Source organism: Lithobates pipiens, unplaced genomic scaffold (genome assembly GCF_037356315.1).
Source record: "Lithobates pipiens isolate NorthernLeopardFrog02 unplaced genomic scaffold, aLitPip1_a1.2 Scaffold_18, whole genome shotgun sequence".
Classification (NCBI taxonomy): domain Eukaryota; kingdom Metazoa; phylum Chordata; class Amphibia; order Anura; family Ranidae; genus Lithobates; species Lithobates pipiens.
In genome coordinates this window covers 253,615,372-253,641,791 of record NW_027507758.1, presented here as the reverse complement: position 1 = coordinate 253,641,791, position 26,420 = coordinate 253,615,372, and the positions used below count along the sequence as shown (strand labels likewise).

Here is a 26,420-nt window from a genome sequence, read left to right as displayed (position 1 = left end):
AATAGCCCAGGATCAGTGTATAATAGTTAGTCTGTGTGAAAGTTAGCGAGTCTACAAACTATGCTACATATATTTGAAAATGGACGAAGCCTGATGTACTGACTATACCATGTCATTTCTTGAGGTGCTAAAAATGCAAGGACAGTACCAATACCCCCCCAAATTACCTTTTTGGAAAGTAGACAGACCAGGGCATTTAGAAAGAGGCATGGTGATTAAATTTTTTAATTTAAAGTTGTTTTTTCTCACACACAGCATAGGCATACTTACAATTACATCCCAAAATATATTCTGTTGCACCTCCTTAGTATGGAGATACCACATGTGCGAGACTTCACTGCCTTGGTACATACTGAGTCCTACAATCCAAAGAACATCTTACATGTCTTATTTCCTGACTACCTATCATCTTTTTTTTTTTTTTTATCAAAAACCTTTTTTTTTTTGACAGGAATAATGGGTAACTGAGTTAGAATAAGAGGGTAAACATATCCCTCCACAGCTGAATTGTACAGATTCAACATGTATATATGATGCAGTTACCTAGTATCGGGCACATATAAACTTGTTTTTAGTAGAACTTAGAACAGACTAACAAAAAAAAAAGAAGTAAAATAAAATATAAAAGTAAAATAAAAAATAAGAAAAAAAGAAAGGACTTCCTCCAGGCTTGTCCATAGGCCTATTTACTATATGAGTTATCATTTACACAGTGTATGCATTGTAGGAGAGGCCTCAAGCTCAGGAGGAGAGCCTATCAACAGTATAAGGGTCTATAACTGTAGCAGTCCATCCATTATTAGCTGAGGGGGAGCAAGGTTTGGGTTATCCAACCAATTCTGCCATATAAGATAACATTTTTTGGACGCATTTCGGTGTCGGTACGCCAACTGTTCCCTAAGGAGGAAAGAATTGACATATGCAATCCACTGGGCCTTTGTAGGCACATTGGACACCAGCCAGTAGTGTGCTATGAGTTTCCTAGCCAGATATAATAATCTAGTTACCATTATATAGATGCTTTTTGGCTACATTTTGGCATCAACTGATCCCAGGAGGCACACCAGTGGCATTCATGGTATGAGTGTTTGTGCCACAGCAGATACAGTCTGTGTGACCTCTGTCCAATATCTGGTCAGCTTTGGGCAGTGCCATATCATGTGTATAAAGTCTCCCCTGTGGATGGTACATTTAGGGCATAGGGGAGAGTCTCTTCTACCCCATTCATATAGGTGTATAGGTGTACGATATGACCTATGTAGTATGAAGAATTATGAGAGTTTATGAGATGCCGAGACTGACACCGCTGGATTTGATTCCAGGGACATAGACCACTGGTCCCCGTCTATGCCTCCCACTTCCGTGGACCAGTGCATTCTACATTTAAGTAGGGCAGATTCTGGATTATAGATACTAATGTAGAGTAAGCTTGTGATATCATACCCTTGCGGCTATTTTCCTGTAGGACCTCCTGTATCAGGAAAGATTTAGGGATATTTAAACTAACAGTCCGTGTCTGGGTTTGTAGCGCATGCCTGAGTTGGAGGTATTGGGAGAATTGTTTCTCTGTTAGAAAGAACTCCCTGCATACATTTTCAAATGATTTAAGTACATTACCATCATATAATTGTGTGAAGAACCATATCCCTATTCTTGGCCAAAGGGAGAAGCCCTGTAGTTATGATAGCTCAGGGTAGTTGGGATTGTTCCAGATGGGAGTAAATGCCAATGGACCAGCAATGGTTAGTGCTCTTTTAACTGCCTTCCAAACCTTCTGGAGTAGTACTGTTGTCGGGGAGGATGAAGGGATAACCAGCAGATCCATCTCCAAGTGAGAGTCAGCTGTTAATATGGGATTGGTGCAGGACACCAGTTTCATAATAGGGTTTTCTGAATCATGAAGATCCCAACCTGCAAGCTGTTGCAGCTGCGATGCTAAAAATTACATCTTAGAGTGCGGTACACCAAGCCCTCCCACCTCCTTGCCAAATTGCAGGGTTGTCTGCCTAAAAGAACGTAGTGACAGAAAGGTAAACTGTTATTGCTCTCACAAGATCCAGGCAATGGACAGAAAACTTCACGGGGTGGTGCCAGACACAAGGAAGGCAACACAGTGATTAATGGAAAACACTTTTGCAAAACTGATAACTCTTCTGGTCAAAGAACAAGCCCAAGAAGAGTTACCTTACAGAACTGCAGGGCCAAAAGATTAGATGTCAGCATTGGCCCTATAAATCAGGGTATACCAATCCTACAACACTACCAGTGTATCTGCTGCAGGGTCCTTTTCCTGGAAACAATCTGTCCAGCTTTATGATGTCATGATTTTTATGATGATTCCCAAACACAGACATATGTCTCCGGGTCGGCAAACCATGTGTCCTGGTCAGACATTGTCTGCTAATTATATACAATGGAGAATGGGTACCATAAAAGTCAATGGAACGTGTAAAATCTACACAGGACAGTAGCATAAATCTACCAGTAGCTGTTGGCAAGAGGAATTCTTCCAATTACACAAAATACAGTGCCTTGAAAAAGTATTCATAGCCCTTGAGATTTTCAACATTTTGTCATGTTACAACCAAAAGTGTCAATGTATTTTATTGGGATTTTATGTGATAGACCAACACAAAGTGGGACATAATTGTGAAATGGAAGGAAAATGATAAATGTTTTTCAAAATTGTTTACAAATAAATATGTGAAAAGTGTGGCGTGCATTTGTATCCTGCCCCCAAGTCAATAGAACCACCTTTCACTGCAATTACAGCTGCAAGTCTTTACCAGCTTTGCACATCTAGAGAGTGACATTTTTGCCTGTTCTTCTTTGCAAAATTGCTCAAGCTCTGTCAGATTGGATGGAGAGTGTTTGTAACAGCAATTTTCAAGTCTTGCCACAGATTCCCAATTGCATTTAGGTCTGGACCATTCTAACACATGAATATGCTTTGATCTAAATCATTCCATTGTAGCTCCGGCTGTATGTTTAGGGTCGTTGTCCTGCTGGAAGGCAAACCTCTGCCCCAGTCTCAAGTCTTTTGCAGACTCTAATGCCGCGTACACACGACCGGACTTTCCGGCAGACTAGGTCTGACGGTCTTCCCAATGGACTTTCGGCGGACCTTCCAAACTAACGGACTTGGCCACACATGAACAGACTAAGTCCGTTCGAAAGTCTGTTAGTTTTGAACGTGATGACGTAAGACGGGACTAAAAAAGGAAGTTCAATAGCCAGTAGCCAATAGCTTCCCGATAGGAATTAAGTCCGTTGGACAGATTTGAAACATGTTCTATTTCTAGGTCCGTCTGATTTTTTACGTGAAAAATGATCGGATTAGCCCACACACGATCGGAATGTCCGACGGACTGATTCCATCGGACCTAGTCTGCCGGAAAGTCTGGTCGTGTGTATGCGGCATAACAGGTTTTCTTCTAAGATTGCCCTATATTTGGCTCCATCCAGCTCCCCATCAACTCTGACCAGCTTTCATATCCCTGAAGAGAAGCATTACCACAACATTATGCTGCCACCACCATGTTTCACAGTGGTCATAGTGTGTGCAGGGTGATGACCAGAGCACCTTCTTCCACATGTTTGCTGTATCTCCCACATGGCTACAACTACAAACGGGACTTCTTATGGTCTTCTTTCAACAATGGCTTTTTTCTTGCCACTCTTCCATAAAGGCTAGATTTGTGGAGTTTACGACTAATAGTTGTCATGTGGACAGATTGTCCCACCCAAACTGTGGATCTCTGCAGCTCCTCCAGAGTTACCATGAAGCTATTGGCTGCTTCTCTGATTAATGCTCCACTTGCCTGACCTGTCAGTTTAGGTGGACGGCCATGTCTTGGTAGGTTTGCAGTTGTGTTATACTCTTTCCATTTTTGAATGCTGGATTGAACAGTGCTCCGTGAGATGTTCAAAAGCATGGGATTTTTTTTTATAACATAACCCTGCTTTAAACTTCCCCACAACTTGATCCCTGACGTGTCTGGTGTGTTTCTTGGCCTTCATGATGCTGTTTGATCACTAAGGCACTCTGAGGGCTTCACAGAACAGCTGTATTTATACTGAGATTATATTACACACAGGTGGACTCCGTTTACTAATTAGGTGACTTCTGAAGGCAATTGGTTCCATTACTTAGGGGTATCAGAGTAAAGGGGGCTGAATACATTTTGAAAACCATTTATCATTTTCCTTCCACTTCACAATTATGTGCCACTTTGTGTTGGTCTATCACATAAAATCCAAATAAAATACATTTACATTTTTGGTTGTAACATGACAAAATGTGGAATATTTCAAGGCACTGTACATCAAGAAGGAAGGATACACACTTTCTTCTGAGGACATTAACCACTTTGCGCCGGGAGGATGTCCTGGGACGGCCTTGACTTTCCGGGGTTATATCTGAATAATGCCTGAGGTTACAGACATCATTCAGATATCAGCATTTTCAGCCGGGGATTCTCTGCACCATAAGAACGATCATAGCGGCTGTTCCGCTGCTTGATCGCTCTTATGGGCGGCGGGAGGCCACCCTCCGATGCTTCTACCGTCTCATCGCTTTCATAGGTGAGTCGGACACAGGATCCACAGACCCCCGGATAATGATCATAGAGATTTCCAGCAGACCAGATGGTCGCCGGAGTCTCTATGATCGTTCGGAGGCCGGGCGTGATGTTATGACGTCATGCCCAGCCTCTGCATTCAAATAACAGCGCCACCTCGGCTGGGAAGCTGTGATCGTTTTTTTTTGTTTTGTTTTTTGATTTTAGGCTTCCCAGCCTAGAGGTGAGCTATGGGGTCTTATTGACCCCATATCTCACTGTAAATAGGTCCGATCATGCCATATTCCTATTACAAGGGATGTTTACATTCCTTGTAATAGGAATAAAAGTAATCAAATTATTATTATTTTTTTTAAAGTGTCAAAATAAAAAAATTAAAGTAAAATTAACAATAATAAAAAAAAATTAAAAATTAAAGTTAATTAATGACTGGGAGTACATGTTGTATACATGTTAATAAAACAAAAATGTTTATTGCTTCCTGCTACAACACGTTAAAAATTTATAAAATACATAAAAAACAATTAGTGTATACAAGTAAACAGAAGTAAAAAATGTATAGATTATACAATAAAAAAAAAAAAAAAACAATATTCTGAAGTGATTGTTGGGAGTGTTCAAATTTCATTGTTATATAGATAATGAAGCACTTTCCATGGGAATATTAGTTGCCACCACTGAAAGACATGAGAAGAAGTCTTTTAACCAATGTTTTCTTACTGTGTCACAGGTGAATCTGCATCTGTGTCATGCTGTGACATAAATTTCAGATCCCTTGACTTGCTGGGGACCACCGACATCTGCAAAAAACAACAAATACACACTGTAAAAGAAAGAAAGGCCAATTTGTTGTATCTCACAAAGCCACCGGCTTCCTGGGTAAGAGAAGAATATACCCCATTTCCAACACGTGGTTTCACTTGGGGTCTGTTTGTTGTTATGTGGTTACAAGGAAGGAAACAGGCTCAGGCCCCATTTTACCTCAGACAAGCAATTCTCAGGTGAGAAGCAAGCACTACAGATTGTACAAAAGCAAACTCTTACTTGCACCTGGTCCTGTACTACTAAAAAAGGGGGACTATTTGTAACCAAACTCACAACACAAACAAGAAAGATAGATATAGTAATTTTCTACATATGCATGAAAATTCCATCTGAAGTAAATGGACAGTGGTGATAGGGCAGAAGACTTGTTACTGATACCATTAGTATACCATGCACTTAAAGATGGATTTAATCCTGTTCTTAAAAAAAAGGCTATTTTATTGCCCAACCACTGAAAAATTAAAAAATTCTGATTTTTACATTAGTTACTGACAAGTACTCAGCCGCTGTTGTATGTGTGTTGTGAGTATCATGTTTAAAATGTATTTTTTATCTATGTCCTATATTTACATGCTTTACGGGGCATGCAGAGCCACTGATTTCAGTCCCTATCCACCACAAAACAGCATACCGTATATACTCGAGTATAAGCCGAGATTTTCAGCCTCTTTTTTGAGGCTGAAAGTGCCCCCCTCGGCTTATACTCGAGTCATCGCCGTCTGTCTGCCCGAACAGCGTGTCGAGCAGACAGACAGCGGCCATTCTAACTTTCAAAAGCCGCGCCTCCCTGTCTGTGATAGGCGGAACACAATTTCCCAGCAGTCTGTGTTCCGCCTATCACGGACATCCGCTCATCCTCATACTACGGACGAGGATAAGAGGATGTCCGTGATAGGCGGAACACAGACTGCTGGGAAATTGTGTTCCGCCTATCACAGACAGGGAGGCGCGGCATTTGAACAGGGGAATGGGCGCCGACGAAGAGCGGTGATCCTGGGACGGGACCGGACGGAGGCTCGGCTCGGGACGGGACGGGACCGGACGGAGTCTCGGGACGGGACGGGACCGGACGGAGTCTCGGGACGGGACCGGACGGAGGCTCGGGACGGGACGGGACCGGACGGAGGCTCGGGACCGGACGGAGGCTCGGGACACAGGTAGGCTGGACACACAAGGCCACACACACACACACACACACACACACACACACACACACACACACACACACACACACACGGATGGACACACACACACACAGGGATGGATGGATGGACACACACACAGGGATGGATGGATGGATGGACACACACACACACAGGGATGGATGGATGGATGGACACACACACACACACAGGGATGGATGGATGGATGGACACACACACACACAGGGATGGATGGACACACACACACACAGGGATGGATGGATGGATGGACACACACACACAGGGATGGACAGGCATATCTCACCCTCGGCTTATACACGAGTCAATAGGTTTCCCAGTTTTTTGGGGGTAAATTGGGGGCCTCGGCTTATACTCGGGTCGGCCTATACTCGAGTATATACGGTACAATATAATGTTCCTACCACATTTGCAAGCTAAAGGGCACTGTCATCTTCTCGAGTCATTTACTGGCCCCTTCCTCTTCTGAATAAACAGTGTGAGTGATCAGTACTGATCACGCACTATGTTCTCTATTAACTCAAGCATAGCAAACTGTGTTATTTGCTATGGTTCAGTTTGTGAAAAAACGGGAAGCCGCTCAGCAAAGAACACTTTCATTCCATTTAGCTGAGGCTGCAGAGAAAGGAATTGAAGAATCTGTGCCCTCAATTCCTTTCTCTTTCTCAAAAAAAGAGACATCGGGAGTCTGTTTAAACCCCTGATATTTCACCAAAGACCCCCAACGGGCTCCCCAAAAAATTGTAAAAAAATAATAAAACAACAAATAATATTGTAAAATTAATTAAATAAACTGTAAAAAAAGAAAAAAAAAAGAAAAGAAAAATAATAAGGCAGTGTATGGATGGAGAACTTCTCTCTGGGAGGGGGGCACCAAACTAAGTCTATGCCCCAGGTGAAAGCATGTCTAGCTTCACCACTGTGTACTACTAATTTTGTGCAATTAAGCCTTGCTCTCCCTTCCGGTTGTATCATCCTGGGAAGCTATGATTGACGCTGCGTTACTATTGTATGAGTTAACCTACCTTAACCATGCCTATCCCTGGAAATATAACAAGGTCTGGCAACCTTGGTCTGACCAGCAGCCTTGAGCTTTCGTTTTTTGCCCCATTATCTTTTTTTTAACAACACGGTTGGTCTTTATTGAGAAGACCTCATTTCACAATTAACAGTTACACAATGATTCACAAAACAATCCAAGGAGAAAAGAAAAGAAAAGAATTTGGTAAGAACCCAGGGGAACAAAAACAAGGAAACGAGAAGCAACCAAATAATACCAATTATGCACTCAGTATTACATATAGTTTCCTATGTACATCTGTTCTCATAGGTATACATTATACATAGGTAAAATGGTATTTACTGTGGAGTCCCAAGAATCTACCGTCGGGGGGGGGGGGGAAGCCAAAGCCCATTTCTTTAGAATTTCTTTTTTGGCATAAAATAACAAAAGTGAAACAAGCATTTTTGTATATTGGGGTCTCTGGTCGTCCTCATGGATGCCCAGCAGTGCCAACACAGGCGATATCGGCAATGACAATTGCAATCGGATGATGATACATTAAAAAATCCCCTCCCAAAACTTTGCGATGAGGGGACAAGAACAAAACATATGTATATATGTACTATCAGTGGATTGACATCTGGGGCAGTTTGGTGACCTATGTAATAAATTCGATGCATGAATTTTGTTTGCACCAATTTGTCCCTAGATGATATCAGCCCGTCTTCTAAACACTCTTCCCCCGGTTTCCCTGTCCAAACTAGGTATATCAGCCTGCCACCTTCCCCAGAGGGCATTTATTTTGGGCGAATCTACCCCTAATAGGGCATGATACAGTGTGGACAGGGTCTTTTTAAGGGTTTCCTGTGCCAAGATTTCCTCAATGGGGTCCGATTTTAGAATTCTAGGCTGGGGGAAGTGGGCCCTGGCTGCGTGCTGCAACTGGTAGTATCTGAAGAGCATCCTGCCTGGAAGTTCATCCTTCTTTGCCAAGTCCTGAAAGAAGAGCAGTGTGCCCGAATGGATAACATCCTGGAGATCCTTAATCCCACACTGACCCACACATACAGTGATGTGAAAAAGTGTTTGCCCCCTTCCTCATTTCCTGTTCCTTTGCATGTTTGTCACACTTAAGTGTTTTGGAACATCAAACCAATTTAAACAATAGTCAAGGACAACACAAGTAAACACAAAATGCAATTTGTAAATGAAGGTGTTTATTATTAAAGGTGAAAAAAAAACCAAACCATCATGGCCCTGTGTGAAAAAGTGATTGCCCCCCTTGTTAAAACATACTATAACTGTGGTTGTCCACACCTGAGTTCAATTTCTCTAGCCACACCCAGGCCTGATTATTGCCACACCTGTTCACAATCAAGGCATCACTTAAATAGGAGCTGCTTGACACAGTAAGGTCCACCAGAAGATCCTTAAAAGCTACACATCATGCCGAGACCCAAAGAAATTCAGGAACAATTGAGAAAGAAAGTCATTGAGATCTATCAGTCTGGAAAGGGTTATAAAGCCATTTCCAAAGCTTTGGGAATCCAGCGAACCACAGTGAGAGCCATTATCCACAAATGGCGAAGACATGGAACAGTGGTGAACCTTCCCAGGAGTGGCCGGCCGCCCAAAATTACCCCAAGAGCGCAGCGACGACTCATCCAAGAGGTCACAAAAGACCCCACAACAACGTCCAAGGAACTGCAGGCCTCACTTGCCTCAGTTAAGGTCAGCGTTCATGCCTCCACCATCAGGAAAAGACTGGGCAAAAATGGCCTGCATGGCAGAGTTCCAAGGAGAAAACCACTGCTGAGCAAAAAGAACATCAAAGCTCGTCTCAATTTCTCCACAACACATCTTGATGATCCCCAAGACTTTTGGGACAACATTCTGTGGACCGATGAGACAAAAGTGGAACTCTTTGGAAGGTGTGTGTCCAATTATATCTGGCGTAGAAGGAACACTGCATTTCATAAAAAGAACATTATACCAACAGTAAAATATGGTGGTGGTAGTGTGATGGTCTGGGGCTGTTTTGCTGCTTCAGGACCTGGAAGACTTGCCGTGATAAAAGGAACTATGAATTCTGCTGTCTACCAAGAGATCCTGAAGGAGAATGTCCGATCATCTGTTCGTGTACTCAAGCTGAAACGAACTTCGGTTCTGCAGCAGGACAATGATCCTAAACACACCAGCAAGTCCACCACCGAATGGCTGAAGAAAAACAAAATGAAGACTTTGGAGTGGCCTAGCCAAAGTCCTGACCTGAATCCTATTGAGATGTTGTGGTATGACCTTAAAAAGGCCGTTCATGCTCGAAAACCCTCTAATGTAACTGAATTAGGACAATTCTGCAAAGATGAGTGGGCCAAAATTCCTCCAGGACGCTGTAAAAGCCTCATTGCATGTTATCGCAAATGCTTGGTTGCAGTTGTTGCTGCTAAGGGTGGCGCAACCAGTTATTAGGTTTAGGGGGCAATCACTTTTTCACACAGGGCCATGATGGTTTGGATTTTTTTTCACCTTTAATAATAAACACCTTCATTTACAAATTGCATTTTGTGTTTACTTGTGTTGTCCTTGACTATTGTTTAAATTGGTTTGATGTTCCGAAACACTTAAGTGTGACAAACATGCAAAGGAACAGGAAATGAGGAAGGGGGCAAACACTTTTTTACACCACTGTAACTGTGTATAATATACATTTGTGTGTTTATCTCACTTTTTATTAGGTATAGATTCATCAATTTTTTAGGGACATCTTTTTGGTAGCTCAAAGCCCTTTTTGCTTATTCACAGCGGAGACATACATAGAATTTAAAGGGATACATTTTCCTTGAGCTTTTCTTGTGCTAAAAGGTGGCAATAATGGCAGCCAATAAATTCATATTCATTTAAACTGATGATAATAATTTAATAGTTGATTATAATCCAATTATATATAAAAACATAAATATTTTTAAAAAACTGTAATTTTTGGTTCTTGGCCAAGTGCATCCTGCATTTTTGTTTTCAGCACCAAAATGATAAGCCAATGTTCTGATGGAACATTGGCGTACCATCCATGGATGCAGGGTGTTCATTGCACATGGGCCCCCAAGGAAGGGAGGGGGGGGCACTGTGCTCTGACCCACACTGCACCCATGGATGATCTGTCCCCGGTTGGTACCCGGTGAAATTTAACAGTTGAGGGTGATAAGTGCGATGGTGAGGACAATTACAAGCACCAATCTCCCTGAATGGCTTTCATGAAGTAGCTGACAACCGCTTCTCCTCTCCCTCCTGTGTCTTTCAGCTGCTTCATTGAAAGCCATACACGGAGATCGGTGCTTATAATTGTCCCCACTTCCGCACTGATAACCCGACTATCCATCAGATTGCCCTTCCTTTCAGGGCCCCCTCCGTGCTCCCCCAGCCCCCCCTTGTCCCCCATGCAGCACTGCTGACTTCCCTCCTTTCCTCTCCCGCCAGTTGCTTCGGGGGATCTGTCAGGATGGAGAGCAGAGGAAGGGGCCAGTAAATATGTAATTTACCAGCCCCTTCCTTTTCTGAATGAGCAGAGTCTGTAATCACTGACTCTGTCCATTCATAACTGAAGCATTGTAAACGGTGTAAACTGTGCCTCTGTGTCTCCTGTTCATTTATATTCAGTTCAGCAGTGGCTGCAGAGAAAGGGACTGGGGAATTTATATCCTCAGCCTCTTTCTCTGCCTCAAAGGGGGTCAGGGGACTGTTTAAACACCTGATATGTCACCAAAGTCCCCCAACAGGGTGGAATAAAAAAAAAAAAACAATTCTAATTCAATTTCTATTGTCTATTGCCCTACTGATGCCACCCACTGCCTAGCCCGACCCCCCCAGGAGCACTGTGATCAAAATAAATAAAAATAAATGTACAAAAATAATAAAAAATAACATTTAAAAAAAATATTAATAATTAAATAATAAAAACAAAGACCTACAGACCATCCTGCACATACCACACATTCCACACCCCTCTACTGCACATACTACCCCCCCCCCCCCACCTTACACTTCGCACTGTACATTCCCTATTTAACATTACCATATTCTGCACTAGGCAAGTCATCTTAGACTATTTAACCACACCCCCTTTTAAGCCACACCCATTATTTAGTGCAATTTAAAAACACACCCACCCTTCTCTGTAGCTTGCTTCGTGTGCCACATTTTTTTTCTTATCAATGCCTAAGGCCCACTTTTGATCTTGCCCATGGGCCAATGGATTTCATGATACACCCCTGTGATAGATCCTGTATTGTTTTACTTATGTATCATTTATGTACTGATTTGTACCTTGTCATCTTGTTGTATATTGTTTTCGATATGTTTACTACCTTTTTGTAATCCTTTTTTACCTAATAAATGCTGCTGGGTAAAAAAAAATAAAAAATTAAATGTATATGGTGATTAAAGGTCAAGAATAAACACAAAGAAAACATATCATTATACCACTAAACCACTCATCTCAGCAGGTTGGAGGCTGTTGCTCTGAGTTTGGTGAAAACAAAAGCTGATACCCTGATGCATAGAAGATATAGCTTGCCTACCTCAAATTGTCAAGGTATGGAAACATTCGCATCTCACTAACTCTTATTGTTATTATTAGATTCTTTGTTACAGGTAACATGTGGTTAAGGCTTAGTGGTCCTATAAATATAGCTCTATTTAAAAAAAGAAAAACACGATTTGCTAAAACTACACACTTACCATTAATACTAAAATTCTCTATTTGTTGAATGACACACTCTAGTTGTCACGTCAAGTAGCAAAGTACAACTGCAGATAAGCAGCATGCAGAAATACAAAAAAATAAAAAATCTAGCTGCGTCCAACCAGCATGTGCATGTCATGCAAGATGCGCTCATCTACCCAACAATATACAGTTCATGATACATGCCACACTACTTTGACACTCTGCACCCCCCTACACTATAAAACAGATGTTTTGCTGATGTGGTAGGATTTGAAGTAATTAAAAATATGTTATTTACATAAATGAATATATATATATTTCTACATAAAAGGGAATATAGGTATTCTATACCCATGGGGAAAATGGACAGAGGTCCCTAATTGGCAACCAATGGCACTAATCATTAAGCAGCTCAGGCACCATCCTACTTTGTGTGACTGGAAGTAACTCCACTAACTGCATCATCCTCAGTTATGTCAGCACACACTGATGATGTTGTGGCTAGGCAAATGGACAGATATCAGAAGCACAGATGCTGCAGTACAACATATATCCAGCAGGAGGAGATACCAAACCCTCCTAATATTACATTGACTGGTACAGCACCAATTTAGACAGCAGAGTATTCACAGCAATGATCTTGCTTTGGTCCCTTATTGTTTAGTTTCTGGAAAGAAAAAATAAATAAACTAGGGGTTTTGTGATGTCATCAAAGAAGGGCATAGAAATGTAGGAATACTAGGGAAACAAACTATGGGGGACAATTTAAACATACACAAGAAGTGAAGTAGTTATTTTACATAGAAAAATGCAAGTGTGTGATTTATTAGAGTTACTTGACTTCAGCAAACGCTTTCCAAGACAGCTGTTGCAAGTGATTGATGGAGCAATCTGTCTTGAACTGTGGGCCATATAGTAGCAGCCTAGGTGTGTCACTTGCGTTTGTTTATTGGACATCCCTAGTTATTCATTTAGTAAACACAATACATTTATTGCATAGCTCCAGGTTTTTCAAAACCCAATTGCTGTGAAATTTAAAATATCAAATATCAAAATATCAACAAAAAGAAAATGACTGAATAAAATGTACAGGGAATTATTAACTATTTGGAATCGTCAAGCTCCTGAATGTTGTTGTGTGTACTTTTACAAACTAGACAGACTGTCATTAGTAGAGAGATATCTGACTAGCACTCAAACCAACCCAGTGTTTCAGATGTGGATATGTTTGGCCTGAGCCAGCGCTTCTCTGGCCACACCCCCTGACATGTATCACCCCACCTTCCGGGGCTTGGTCACAGAGGAGGGAGTTATGCATGTCAGCGGGCATGGCAGGAGCAGTGCTGGCTGAGAATAAACGCAGCCATATCCACATCTAAAGCACTGGGTTGGTTTGAGCGGTGTCTTATCCCACATATGTACTCACTTCTGAATTGGTTCCTGACGCCTGCTCCCTCTTTCTGAATACTGGTAGGGACACCTGTTATCCTTCAGCTTTGAGCGGCACTCCAAGTTTATACATGATCTGACTACTGCCCTTGCTTGCATTATCAGAATGCCATGGCTTGCATCAATCTTCTCCACATCTCTGCAAAGTTGTAGATGTGATTGTCCATCTATTACTAAACACTTATGCCCCGTACACACGATTGGAAATTCTGCCAGCAAAATTCCAATGTGAGGTTTTGGACAGAAGTTTTGACCGTGTATGCTCCATCAGACTTTTGCTGGCAGAATTCCCGCTAGCAAAAAGATTGAGAGCAGGTTCTCTATTTTTTCAATGGAAAAAGTTCCGATTGGAAATTCCGATTGTCTGTAGCAATTCCGATGCGCAAAATTCCTACGCATGCTCGGCAACAATTAGACGAATGCTTGGAAGCAGTGAACTTCATTTTCTCGGCTCGTCGTAGTGTAGTACGTCACTGTGTTCTTGACGGTCGACAATTCAGAGAACTTTTGTGTGACTGTGTGTATGCAAGCCAAGCTTGAGCGGAATTCCGTTGGAAAAAAACATCCAAGATTTTTCCAACGAAAACTCTGATCGTGTCTATGCGGCATTAGATAAATTTTTTATATCTTATGCATGTATTGCACGATTTGTATTTGTATTCTTTTCTTGCTTACAATATGAAACAATAGGAACAAAAAATACAAAGAGGATGGTTGAAATTCCTACTGTATTGATATGCCAATATTATTACTTTATTGTTTCTTATCAGCAAAATATGTTGATTTAGGCCATATACTTTAGGCCTCTTCCACACTGCTGGGCAGCTAAGGCTGCAGGATTCCTGCAGCAAGAATCATTGCAGCTGACTGTGTCAGGCTTGGACATCTATCTCTAACTCAGCAGCTATCTGCTCTCTGTGTGGCTACATAAGTCCGCTGTCAATCCACCATTAGTTTAAATGGACCCGCTGCTGAACGCATAACCCGATCATTCAAGAAGCAAGAATCCACCAAATCTTGCTGCAGGAATCCAGCAGCCACAGCTACCCAACCATGTCAAAGTGGCCTTAGATTTCTGCAAGGTAAACAAAAAAAAACACAGCACAGATGGAGGAACCCCCCTATTGGGCTATCGGCAACCTCTGCATGACCAACAACTTTCTGCTAGACTCCTTAGGTTTCTCAAACAAAGGATGTCGGATTGAAGGGGCCCTACAGAGCCACCCACTAAGCATATTTTGTACAGTGTATGGCCAGCTTTACCCCCTCTGGAATAATATTTCTCACTTTCTTTATCATACATCTAATTGAGTATGTGGTCTCTCTTCATTAAGTGCTTACAACCCCAGCTTTACAAGGTATTCTGGCTCCTGAATACCTGATTTGTTCATTTTAAAAATATACCTTTGTACCTCAAGCACATTATATTTGAAAGTCAGGGGTATTTTCATGAGACATGTTGAAGAATACAGCACAGGGGATTAAGAATCCTTCTACACGATTATGTACACCTAGTCATTGTTCATCCATTTAGTTTGTCTGGTCTAACAGGTTTGTAAACCAATAAATAACTAAAGCTCTGTCATTTTCTTCCATAGTTACAGACGGAGAGCACCACAGAACACATGGGCATTACGTCATTTTATATTTCAAGTTTCTATTTATTTAGCTGCTAGAGATACCTATTTAGGATGGTGTCAATATTTGTAGATTGAAGGAAATGTATGAGAGCTTTGATTAGAATGGTCAAGACTGAACAAAAAGAAATATGTAAGTAACTATAAACTATTGCACGTTAATTTATGATGTTTTTCACATTTTCCAGTTTTTTCCTACCACCTGTTGTAAAAATTCTGTTGTTTATAAGCTCATAATCTGAAGCTAAAATTTACACACACAAGTCTATAGGGTTACATAGTTACATAGTTGGTGAGGTTGAAAAAAAGACAAGTCCATCCATCAAGTCCAACTTGTGTGTGTGCTTTTATGTCAATATTACATTGTATATCCCTTTATGTTGTGGTCATTTAGGTGCCTAATAGTTTTTTGAAACTATCAATGCTCCCTGCTGAAACCACTGCTTGTGGAAGAGAATTCCACATCCTTACCGCTCTTACTATAAAGAACCCTCTACACAGTTTAAGGTTAAACCCCTTTTCTTCTAATTTTAGTGAATTAGCCCCAAGTCTTTTTATGTTCCCTTGCGTGGAAAAGTTTGATCCCTATTGTGGGGTCACCATTCTGAGTACTCCCTATTTATCACCACCCTCTGAACTCGCCACTGTAGCCAGTTTTCAATCCATGTATTCACCCTTTTGTCCATGCTGACAGACCTTAGTTTGTACAATAAACATTTATGGGGTACTGTATCGAATGCCTTTGCAAAATCCAAATACACCTAGTCTAGAGGACTTCCTTTATCTAGATGGCAGCTCACCTCCTCATAGAAGGTTAATAGATTGGTTTGGCTAATTTCAGCTTGTTCAATTAAGCTTTGGCAATGAAACCTGGAAGCAGATTGGTTTCTATGCAGAGTTGCACCAGATTTTGCACTTTCCAGCTTTAGTAAACCCCCTGTGCACTTTTCAGGTGCGGTTGTACTCCTTTTCCCCCAGAGTTTAGCAAATGTGGTAAAGCTTCACTTTGAAAAAAATACCCAGGTGCCTGGGAAAAAACAAACAAACAAAAAAAAACCCATTAATTTATAATTTAACAAGATTGGATGATGGAAATCAGCAGAGGTTCCCCTCATTCACAAAGCTCTGGGGAAAAGGAGTGCAACCGCACTGGCAAATGGCACAATCTATTGGCTTTAGTAAATCAATCCCCATGAATCAGAATGGTGACTCCAGCCCTTCTCACAACTTTGTTTAAAGGCTGGTACACACTAAATTTATTTTCATTCACCCGTGTGCTGAACGAAAAAAAAAAAAATGAGGAGCTCACTGTATTAACTATGTGATGTTAGTATAGCGATCCCTCCACTGAGATGTGTTCTAACAGCCCCCCCCCCCCCCCCCCCGCCCGAACACACCAGACAGCACTTATAGTCATTGGCTGCTGTACACACTGACCAAATGTCGGCCAGTTTCTGTTGAACCTGACAATATTTGGCCCGTGTGTACCAGCCTTAAGTTTTCATTTAGAGACTGTGACTGAAAGGAGAGAGCTACTGCTGCTTAACTTATAGCAATATGCAAATAATTGTAATGAAGTAAATGTTTTTTTTTAAAACAAAGATTTCCTAAAAAAAGGTTACACATTTGGTCCGATATACTAAAGGAGTTCAGAAAGTTCACACAATACATAGTTTGAAAATGCACTTTAATTATCCGGTCATGTACGGAAATAAGTAAACAGTAATTTGCTTTTCACATGATTGGATAATCCAGGTGCGTATTCACACAATTTATTTTTTGAAGAATTAATGCTTTGTTGCATTTTTAAATGAAAGTAAGGCCATTTTCTAGAGGTTAATTTCAAACAAATATCTATTCAAAGTGTAGGTAGAATTCCTTACGGAGACATTTAGGTTGAAACATAATCCACAAATTGGTTGTATTCTGCAAGTGTGGTATGTTTTAAACAATTTCTCTTTGAGACCCAATAAAATTCACTCACAGCGAAGATGGAGAAGAGCTGTTCTACTTCAACATTACCATTGGATGAAATGGTTTAATAAAAAAAAAAAAAATAAAAAAAGAGAACTAGGAAAATTAGTAGGCTCTCCTACATTTAATGCATGTGAATAAAAAGGTAAGTAAGAAATTTTGTTTTATTGCAGACAAAACTTTTTTAATTTTTTTTTTTTTTTAAACTTTAACTAGCACTTAGGTAAAAAGTAAGGGTATACAGGCTGGTATACACTTATGTGGATGCCTGTGTTGAGGTTTAACTTCCTACGGGGATATTGGGGTATATGCTTGATAATCAGAGTTGGTATCATTTGAAAAAATAGCCAGGTATTGCTATTATTTAGCAAATTAGAAATCCACCGGTTGAAAATGTGTCCATTTTGTCACAGATCAGTTTGCTAAACTCTGCTAATAGACTTAATTCAATTGGACAGTGCCTCCCTTAGTTAAACACACATATAAATTTACCCTTTGAGGACTCTGTTCAGGCCCTTCGGCAGTAAAAACTTCCTGGGAAGAGGTAAATTGTGACTTTGATGCTGTAGTGAGATCTTCATCATAAGGAACTGAAAAAGATAACAGAAAAGTGGTATAATGTCTGAATTTCTGCTGTCCGGGCCAGAAACAATCAGTTAAACCCACATTAGCCTATATTGGAAAGATGCACTAACTTACTTTCAGTAGCCACATAATTTGCTGGAAAATAACCCTGTTGTCCATTTTGTAGAATGCCAAACCACCAATTGTCATTATCTTTGTACAACACATGGATAATGTCACTACGATGAAGGCTTAGCTCATCTGATCGATGTGCAGTGTAGTCATACAGAGCCACAACCTACAAGAGAGATAACAACACCACAACTTTATCACATTAATGCCACAAACAAAGGCCTGAGCATTTACTTCCTCTCACAGTAACACAGCTGAAACCAAAGCTCTACCTTGGTAAAAGCTGAGGCTTTTTAAACTTACTACAAGGATCAAGGTGGTGGGAACACGGTATGAGACACAAGATAATGGACTGTGGGAAACATGAAAAATGGTTTAGCACACTAATCAAACCTAGTACTGTACGACTTTCAAAACAGCTTCTTTCATTTTGATTGATGAGCACACACACATATACACAATATACTGTATAATCCTTGTTTATGTATTTCATCTGTACATAATTGAATCATTTATGTAAAAATTTAATTTAATTTATTAACAAAGAAAATAATTGCGCTAGGTGTAAAATAAACAATACATAAATAAATGAATAAAATAAACTGTGAAGGATACCCTGCAGCTAAGCACTATAACCCCGATATAGGGCACAAAGAAAAAAAAATAGACAAAAAGTGCAGCGCTGGGTAATAAACGAATAATGCAAGAGATTATGAATAAAAAAACGTGATTATACTAAGGAGTATTCTAAATAATTAAGTGATCAAAAAAACATCATAATAGTCCATATGTGTTAATATGATCAATCCATGAGCAACAAACGTGTATAAAACGCAAAAACAGTTCATGGGTGAAATAATCCAAGAAGTGTTCACAAACGAAATTCAAATAATAAGTTTCCACCACTAGTGCAGCCCGTCACCTAGGAATAAGCAATGGAGGCTTACCAAAAAGCTAAAAAGGCCGTTTCGTCATAGCTAACATCATCATTCTAACCACTAAATTATTACTCCAATTTTTAATCCTTTGCAAAGTCCTTCTTGACTGGGCATCATTCATTATATGTTTAGTACAAAAAAAGCCCATATACCTTCTCCCCTTAAGCCTAGGTTTACACTGACAGTGGGATTGAAATCATATGCGTTTAGTTGAACTCGCACAATTTCATACCTGCATGTCAGTCCGACTTTGGGGCGATTTCAGAGACATCTGTGCGGGTTCCTGCACAGATTTCTATTGAAATCACACCTGAAGTCACCAAAAGTAGCACAGAAACTACTTTTGGGAATTGGTGCGCAAAGTTGGCGTTGCACCGATTCGGGTGGTGCCATTGCCAGCAACAGCCCCAGATTTGGCATGAGATTTTACATGCCTATAGGCTTATGCTCTCCCCATCCCAGTACCTACTACACTATACATGTTAGAGAAGAAGGAAGAGAAGGCACATCCGTTGCATTTGGTGCAAACCTTTTGGCACAGGTTTGTCACGGCACCAATATACAATAATTAGTAGCAAACATGTTTATTGATATATTGATGCTAACTTACTTAAGGAGTTGAGAATTTCCACTCAAAAATTGAATAAAGATTTACCTTAAATATCCAATAATGTGAAAAACAAATTCATGTTTATTGATGTCCTCTGCACACGATAAGGTATTTAACCTCTAGAGATCCACGCTATAGCTGAATGACGGCTACAGCGCGGACCTGCTTTGCCGGGACTACGTCTATTGACGTTGTCCCGTGCACGAGCGACCTGCGCGCCCCCTGAGGGGCGCGCGCGGCGCGCTCTGTGATCGGCGAGTCTATGAGACTCACCTGATCACGGATCCGAGCAAGGGGTCGATCCCGACCCCTTACGACGTGATCAGCTGTCAGCCAATGACAGCTGATCATGTGACAAAACAGAGCATGTGACAAAAAAGAGCCGATAACCGGCGGCCGTGATCGGGACATCAGTGCCCACCTACCCCGACAGTGCCACCTATAGAATAAAAAAGTGCCCCCATCAGTGCCACCCACTAGTGCCCACAGTGCCACCCATTAGTGCCCACAGTGCCACCTATCAGTGCCCACAATCTGCCGCAAAAACAGTGCTGCACCTCAGTGCCACATATCCGTGCCCATCAGTGTCATCTACTAGTGCCCATCAGTGCCCAGCAGTGCCACCTATCAGTGCCCATCAGTCCCATCTATCAGTGGTACCCATCAGTGCCCATCCGTGCCACTCATCCGTGCCACCCATCTGTGTCATCTTATCTGTGCCCATCTTATCCCATCAGTGCCGCCTTATCTGTGCCGATCAGTACTGCCTTATCTGTGCCCATCGGTGCCACCTTATCTGTGCCTATTAGTGCCAACTTAACTGTGCCTATCAGTGCCGAACAGTGCAGCCTATCAGTGCCCACCAGCGCCGCCTCATCAGCGCATTTCAATGAAGGAGAAAAATTACCTGTTTGCAAAATTTTATAACAAACTATTAAACATGATTTTTTTTTTGCATCTTTTTTTGTTTGTTTAGCAAAAAATAAAACTCCCAGCTGGAATTAAATACCACCAAAAGAAAGCTCTATTTGTGGGAAAAAAATTATAAAAATTTCATTTGGGTACGGTGTTGTAGGACCGTGCAATTGTCATTCAAAGTGCATCAGCGCTGAAAGCTGAAAATTGGTCTGGGCAGGAGGGGGGTTTAAGTGCCCAGTAAGCAAGTGGTTAAAGTGAACACAGCCACAATATACTGAATAAAAAAGTCCTTTAGGCTGGGTTCACACTGCAGAATGCAGCAGCTCACAACAGGAGTCCGGTGCATGTCCATTTACCATTTCAGGTCTGATTTCAGCACAAAGTTTGGGCTGAATTCGGACCAGAAACAGACCAAAAGACGCATAGGACTCCTGTGCAATTCGCACTGGACCCGCTTTGGAGATCCATAGAGAGCTGGTCACACTCTCCTGCTGTGCGAATTGAATGTGGGGAAATCAGCATCCAATTCTCAAAACTGTGAACCCAGCCTTAAGTATAATTAAAGTCAAAGTTTTTTTTATGTTAGTATTGGACAGAATGGAGATGGATTAGAACACCTATTAGGTTTTTTATTGCTGTTTGTGTCCCTGTTAGGAAGGAGTAAAAGTAAAATAAAATCCCAAATTTTGAGTAGTCCCCATAAAAGTAATAGGAGGTGACCTAGGGGGTCCCAAGAGATTTCCTTAACCTCCCTGGCAGGGATCCCGAGTCTGGCTCGGGTTGGGATTTTACTATCATAAGGGGTAACCCCGAGCCAGACTCGGGATCGCATCGCTGGATACAGGGAGAAGTTACTTACCTTGTCCCCTGGATCCAGTGATGTCCTCCACACTGTGTGATCGAACTGTCCTCCGCTCGATTCACACAGTGCCCGAGTGCCGCCGAGCTCCGTTCCCTGCGACGTTACGGCGCACGGGAGCGGAGATCGGTGCCAAATTCAAGTAAAAATACACAAAACACACACAGTACTGTAATCTTACAGATTACAGTACTGTATAAAAAAAATTACACACCCTCTTCGTCCCTAGTGGTCTGTGCAGTGCCCTGCATGCACTTTTATATTATAAATACTGTTTTTTCTGCCTGGAATTTGGAGATTGCCCATAGCAACCAAAAAAGTGTCCCTTTATGCCAAAAGCGATTTTAGACCAACTAGAAAACAGCGATAATAAATTATAATCACTTGCAGAATTGAGCAATAGCGATTTGCGGGGAAATTCGTCAAACACTAAATCTAATGACAGCAACAATTCTGCAAATTAGCACATTTCAGTGTTTTTGGATTTGATTACATTATTGAATAATTTTTATTATTATTATATTATAAACTTTATCATACCCGGGAAGTCTGCTAGACTCTGGTTTGAACAGATTTAAGAGAGTTATTCCTAAGAATTACAGGACTACAATATAAAATGCCAAATTTCCATGCAAAATAATTGTACCGCTTTCAGCACCTAAAACCAGAACTAATCATACCGCCAGGGAGGTTAATTTGCAGGAATTTCCTTTTACTGTTTTGGCTATGGAACAGGAAGCGAAGGTAAATCTCCACAATGTAATACAGATAGCCAAAAACCTGACGGGTTAAAACCCTCCCTTACTCTATCCAAAATAAAAAAAGTTTTGCCTATACTTCTGCTTTAGTAATTCAGCGTCAATAACTCATAGAAATGTTTTGCAATATGACATTTTTAGTAAAATGTTAATATTGGCACTAGAATTAGTGTATTCCTAATTTTCACCAGGAACATATAATTGGAGAAGACTGGTTTAGAGTTTTAGAGGTTAGATTGAGGCTAAAGCCACCCATAGAAAGTTTGAATCTCTGCCAAGATTCTAACCATGTATGGGAAAGCTGATTGTATCCAAGTTGATCGAGCAATGAACTTGGGTACAATCAGCATGTCAGATTTTTCATGGGGCAATTGCCAGTGGCTATAGCCACTGCCAATAATCGCTGTGTGTTCTACCAGCCAGGATGGGTCCTTGTACCCCCCTGCTGGGAGTACACAATAGATTTGTGAAAGGGTTTCCCTCATCGACGCTAACTATGTTTGATGGGGAAATTGAAAATCACTATTGCCAGCTTAAGAACCAGATCTATTGTTATCTCATACAAAATATACCTTTTCCATTTGCTAGAAACTGCTAACCATCTGTAGCAGTGCTGGGCACATTTCTTTGTCAGGTAAGCAGTGAAGACCTCTTGCTGCTGAAGTGTCTTCATTTATTTTGTAAAAGTCTTTATATGCATATAATGTGAATGTCCCCAGTGTATAAAACCCACTGTGTCAGTTCAATTATTTGACATTTTTGTCTTTGCTACAGAGTTATACTTGGAAATGCTGATTATCTCCAGTCCATTAAATACATTTTGGATTTCGGTAATGCACTAAGTTTGTTCCCATAGAGAAGTGGTACACAGCTTCCTCTCATTGAAAAAGTTTCATAAATTGCAGTTTTTGAGGACTGGCAAATGTTCTCATGAAGGCATTTGTCCATGTATGACCAGCCCCAGCCTTCAATATAATAAAGCAAAGGGAGGAAATCAAATATAAACACAATTCTAAAAATGGTTCACAAACGGTGCCCACCTCATCTTAGTACAATGCTTTCAGTGTAGAGGTTGAACACTTCTACCTTGGCAGCCACTTCAGTCTGTGGTTAAGCAAGCTTGGTTTCATTTGGTACATTTTATAAAGAGTTAGTGGATTGCATGTGATTTTAATAATAATCACTTCCAGTACTTTAGGTCTCAGAGCTAAAATGAGCCGAGATGTAAAAACATATATTAAAGTGGATTTGCTGTTATGCCTAACTAGCCATAAAACTGTTGCTCCTGCCCTAAAACCTATGCTAACTAACCTGTGTAGGAAAGATACTGTATATATACTTACCTATTTTCAGGCCACTCCAGACCAGTCACAAGATCCGGCTTTCCTGAGTTAGACAGCATGGCTCTAGGGGAGAAGAGAAAGCACCAACACCACGTGGGCTGTTGAAGCCAATGGGTAATGTAACCATTTCAGGCTTACTGGCCATTGTCGGATCACGCTCTCCTGCAGCTGCCACTGGCTGACACAGGGGAGATCTGCCTGAAAATAGGTAAGTATATACATCTTTCTTAAGTGGGGGAAGGACAGGCTAGTTAGGTGTATGCTGTAATTCCACTTTATTGGTAGATACAGTTCTGCTCATAAGTTTACATACCCTGGCAGAATTTATGATTTCTTGGTCATTTTTCAGAGAATATGAATGATAACACAAAAACTTTTTTTTCCACTCATGGTTAGTGTTTGGATGAAACCATTTATTAACAATCAACTGTGTTTACTCTTTTTAAATCATAATGACAACAGAAAATAGCCAAATGACCCTGATCATCCCAGTTCTTAATACTGTGTATTGCCCCCTTTAACATCAATGATAGCTTGAAGTCTTTTGTGGTATTTGTGGATGAGGCTCTTTATCATCCTTAATTGTAAAGCTGCCCATTCCTCTTGGCAAAAAGCCTCCAGTTCCTGGAAAATCTTGGGCTATCTTGCAAAAACTGCACGTTCGAGATCTCCCCAAAGTGGCTCAATGATATTGAGGTCAGGAGACTTAGATGGCCACTCCAGAACCTTCACTTTATTCTGCTGTAGCCAATGACAGGTCGACTTGGCCTTGTGTTTTGAATCATTGTCATGTTGGAATGTCCAAGTACATCCCATGAGCAGCTTCCTGGCTGACGAATGCAAATGTTCCTCCAGTATTTTTTGATAACATACTGCATTTATCTTGTCATCAATTTTAACCCAAATTTCCTGTGCCTTTGTAGCTCACACTTCCCCAAAACATCAGCAATGCACATCTGTGTTTCACAGTAGGAATGGTGTACCTTTCATCATAGGCCTTGTTGACTCCTCTCCAAATGTAGCGTGTATGGTTGTGGCAAAAAAACTCAATTTGGTCTCATCACTTCAAATGACTTTGTGCCAGAAGGTTTGAGGCTTGTTTCTCTGCTGTTTGGTGTATTGTAAGCGGGATACTTTGTGACATTTGCTTGGTAATGGTTTTCTTCTGGGGACTCAACCATGCAGCCCATCTTTCTTCAAGTGCCTCCTTATTGTGCATCTTGAAACAGCCACACTCCATTTTTTTTTCTTTCTTTTTTCGGGTTGGCGGTGGGCATCGTGATTGACGATGCATTTACACCAGGGGACTTTTTTTTTTTAAATAACGGAACTGTCAAAAAATGTCAAATGTCTTTTTTTTCGGTGAATGAGTAGGGGTGATCATTCACACGGGGGGGGGGGGCAGGATCTGTGGACTTCCAGATTCTGATAAACTCCCCCCACCACGTCCACCAAACAGGGTTGTCGGGAAGAGGCCCTTTACCCCATCAACATGGAGACAAGGTGCTGTGGGGTGGGGGGGAGCTGCTCCAAAGTGGCCCCCTATGTTGAGGGCATGTGGCCTGGTGATGCTCAGGAGGGGGGCACTTGCTCGTCCTCTCCCTTTCCTGACCTGCTGGGCTGTATACTTGTATAAGAGTCTGGTATGGATTTTAGGGGGGGCCCGATGCCAATTAAAAAAAAACAATTGGGCCTGTGGGTTCCCGTCAAAATCCATAGCAGACACAAAGGGCCTGCTATGGATTTTAGGTGGACCCCACTTTTTTTTCCCATTTTTTAATTGCCGGTGTTCTGGCAGATAGTGTTCTGCCATCATATAGTGTCCGCCCCGTACTGCGCATGTGCAGTACGGTGCGGACGAAGCTTCAGAAAATCTCAGAAGATGAGCGGCGCATGCGCCGTGAGTGGAGGTGGTAGCCCCACCATCCAAGCAGACATTGTGGTTGTGAAAATTAGAGGGTCCCCCGTGGGCTCGCTTCGCTCGCCACGCTTCGGGCTCGGCCTCCCTGCGCTCGGCTCTTTTATATTCCAACTCTATGTCCACTTGGATGGTGGGGATAGAACCTGGACTCACAGCGCAGGCGCCGTTCAACTTCGGGTATTTTCGTTATCTGTGTGTGCTGTGTACTGCGCGTTGCGCAGTACACAGCGGACACTATCCGATGGGGGACAGTATATGATAGGACACCGGCAATTATATTTTTTACATTCAGCTGTCAGCGGGGAACCCTGCTGACAATTGAGGACTCATCAGCTCAGCGGCAGCCTGCTCCTTAACCGCTTCCCAATTGCCTCACGCCAATATACGTCGGCAGAAGGGCACGTACAGGCAGAATCACATACCTGTACATTTCCCTTTAAGAGGTGGCGGGGGTGTGCCTGCGGGAAGCTCTGTGAGTCGGATCGCAGGTCCCCCAGATTATCACCACGAGGATACCCGAGATCGCCTCACGCAGAGGAAGAATAGGGAGATGCTAAAGTAAACAAGCATCCCCGTTCTGCTTAGCATAAGTGTCACTGATCTCTGCTCCCTGTGATTGAAGCAGAGATCAGTGATGTGTAAAACACAGCCACGCCCCCCACAGTGAGCAACACGCCCCTAGAACACACTTAACCCCTACACTGCCACCTAGTGGTTAACTCCTTCACTGCCAGTGTCATTTACACAGAAATCAGTGCATTTGTATAGCACTAATTGCTGTATAAATGACAATGGTCCCAAAAGTGTGTCAAAAATGTCCAATGTGTCTGCCATAATGTCGCAGTCCCGATAAAAATCGTTGATCGCTGCCATTTAAAAAAAATATATTCATAAAACTATCCTCTATTTTGTAAACGCTATAACTTTTGCACAAACCAATCAATAATCGCTTATTGTGATTTTTTTTTAACCAAAAATATGTATAAGAATACGTATCGGCCTAAACTG

The 26,420-nt window shown here is 41.6% G+C and overlaps 1 protein-coding gene across 1 annotated transcript in view; it reads right to left on the bottom strand.

The window, feature by feature from the left end:
- AHI1 (Abelson helper integration site 1) overlaps positions 1–26,420 on the bottom strand; it is a 420,928-nt gene that overhangs the window by 12,876 nt on the left and 381,632 nt on the right. The window contains exons 22-24 of the mRNA XM_077486810.1: positions 18,069–18,231; positions 17,862–17,959; positions 5,301–5,380 (exon numbers count right to left, since the gene is read on the bottom strand). Of these exons, the coding sequence (XP_077342936.1) occupies positions 5,301–5,380; positions 17,862–17,959; positions 18,069–18,231 (341 nt within the window). The remainder of the gene's footprint in view (positions 1–5,300; positions 5,381–17,861; positions 17,960–18,068; positions 18,232–26,420) is intronic.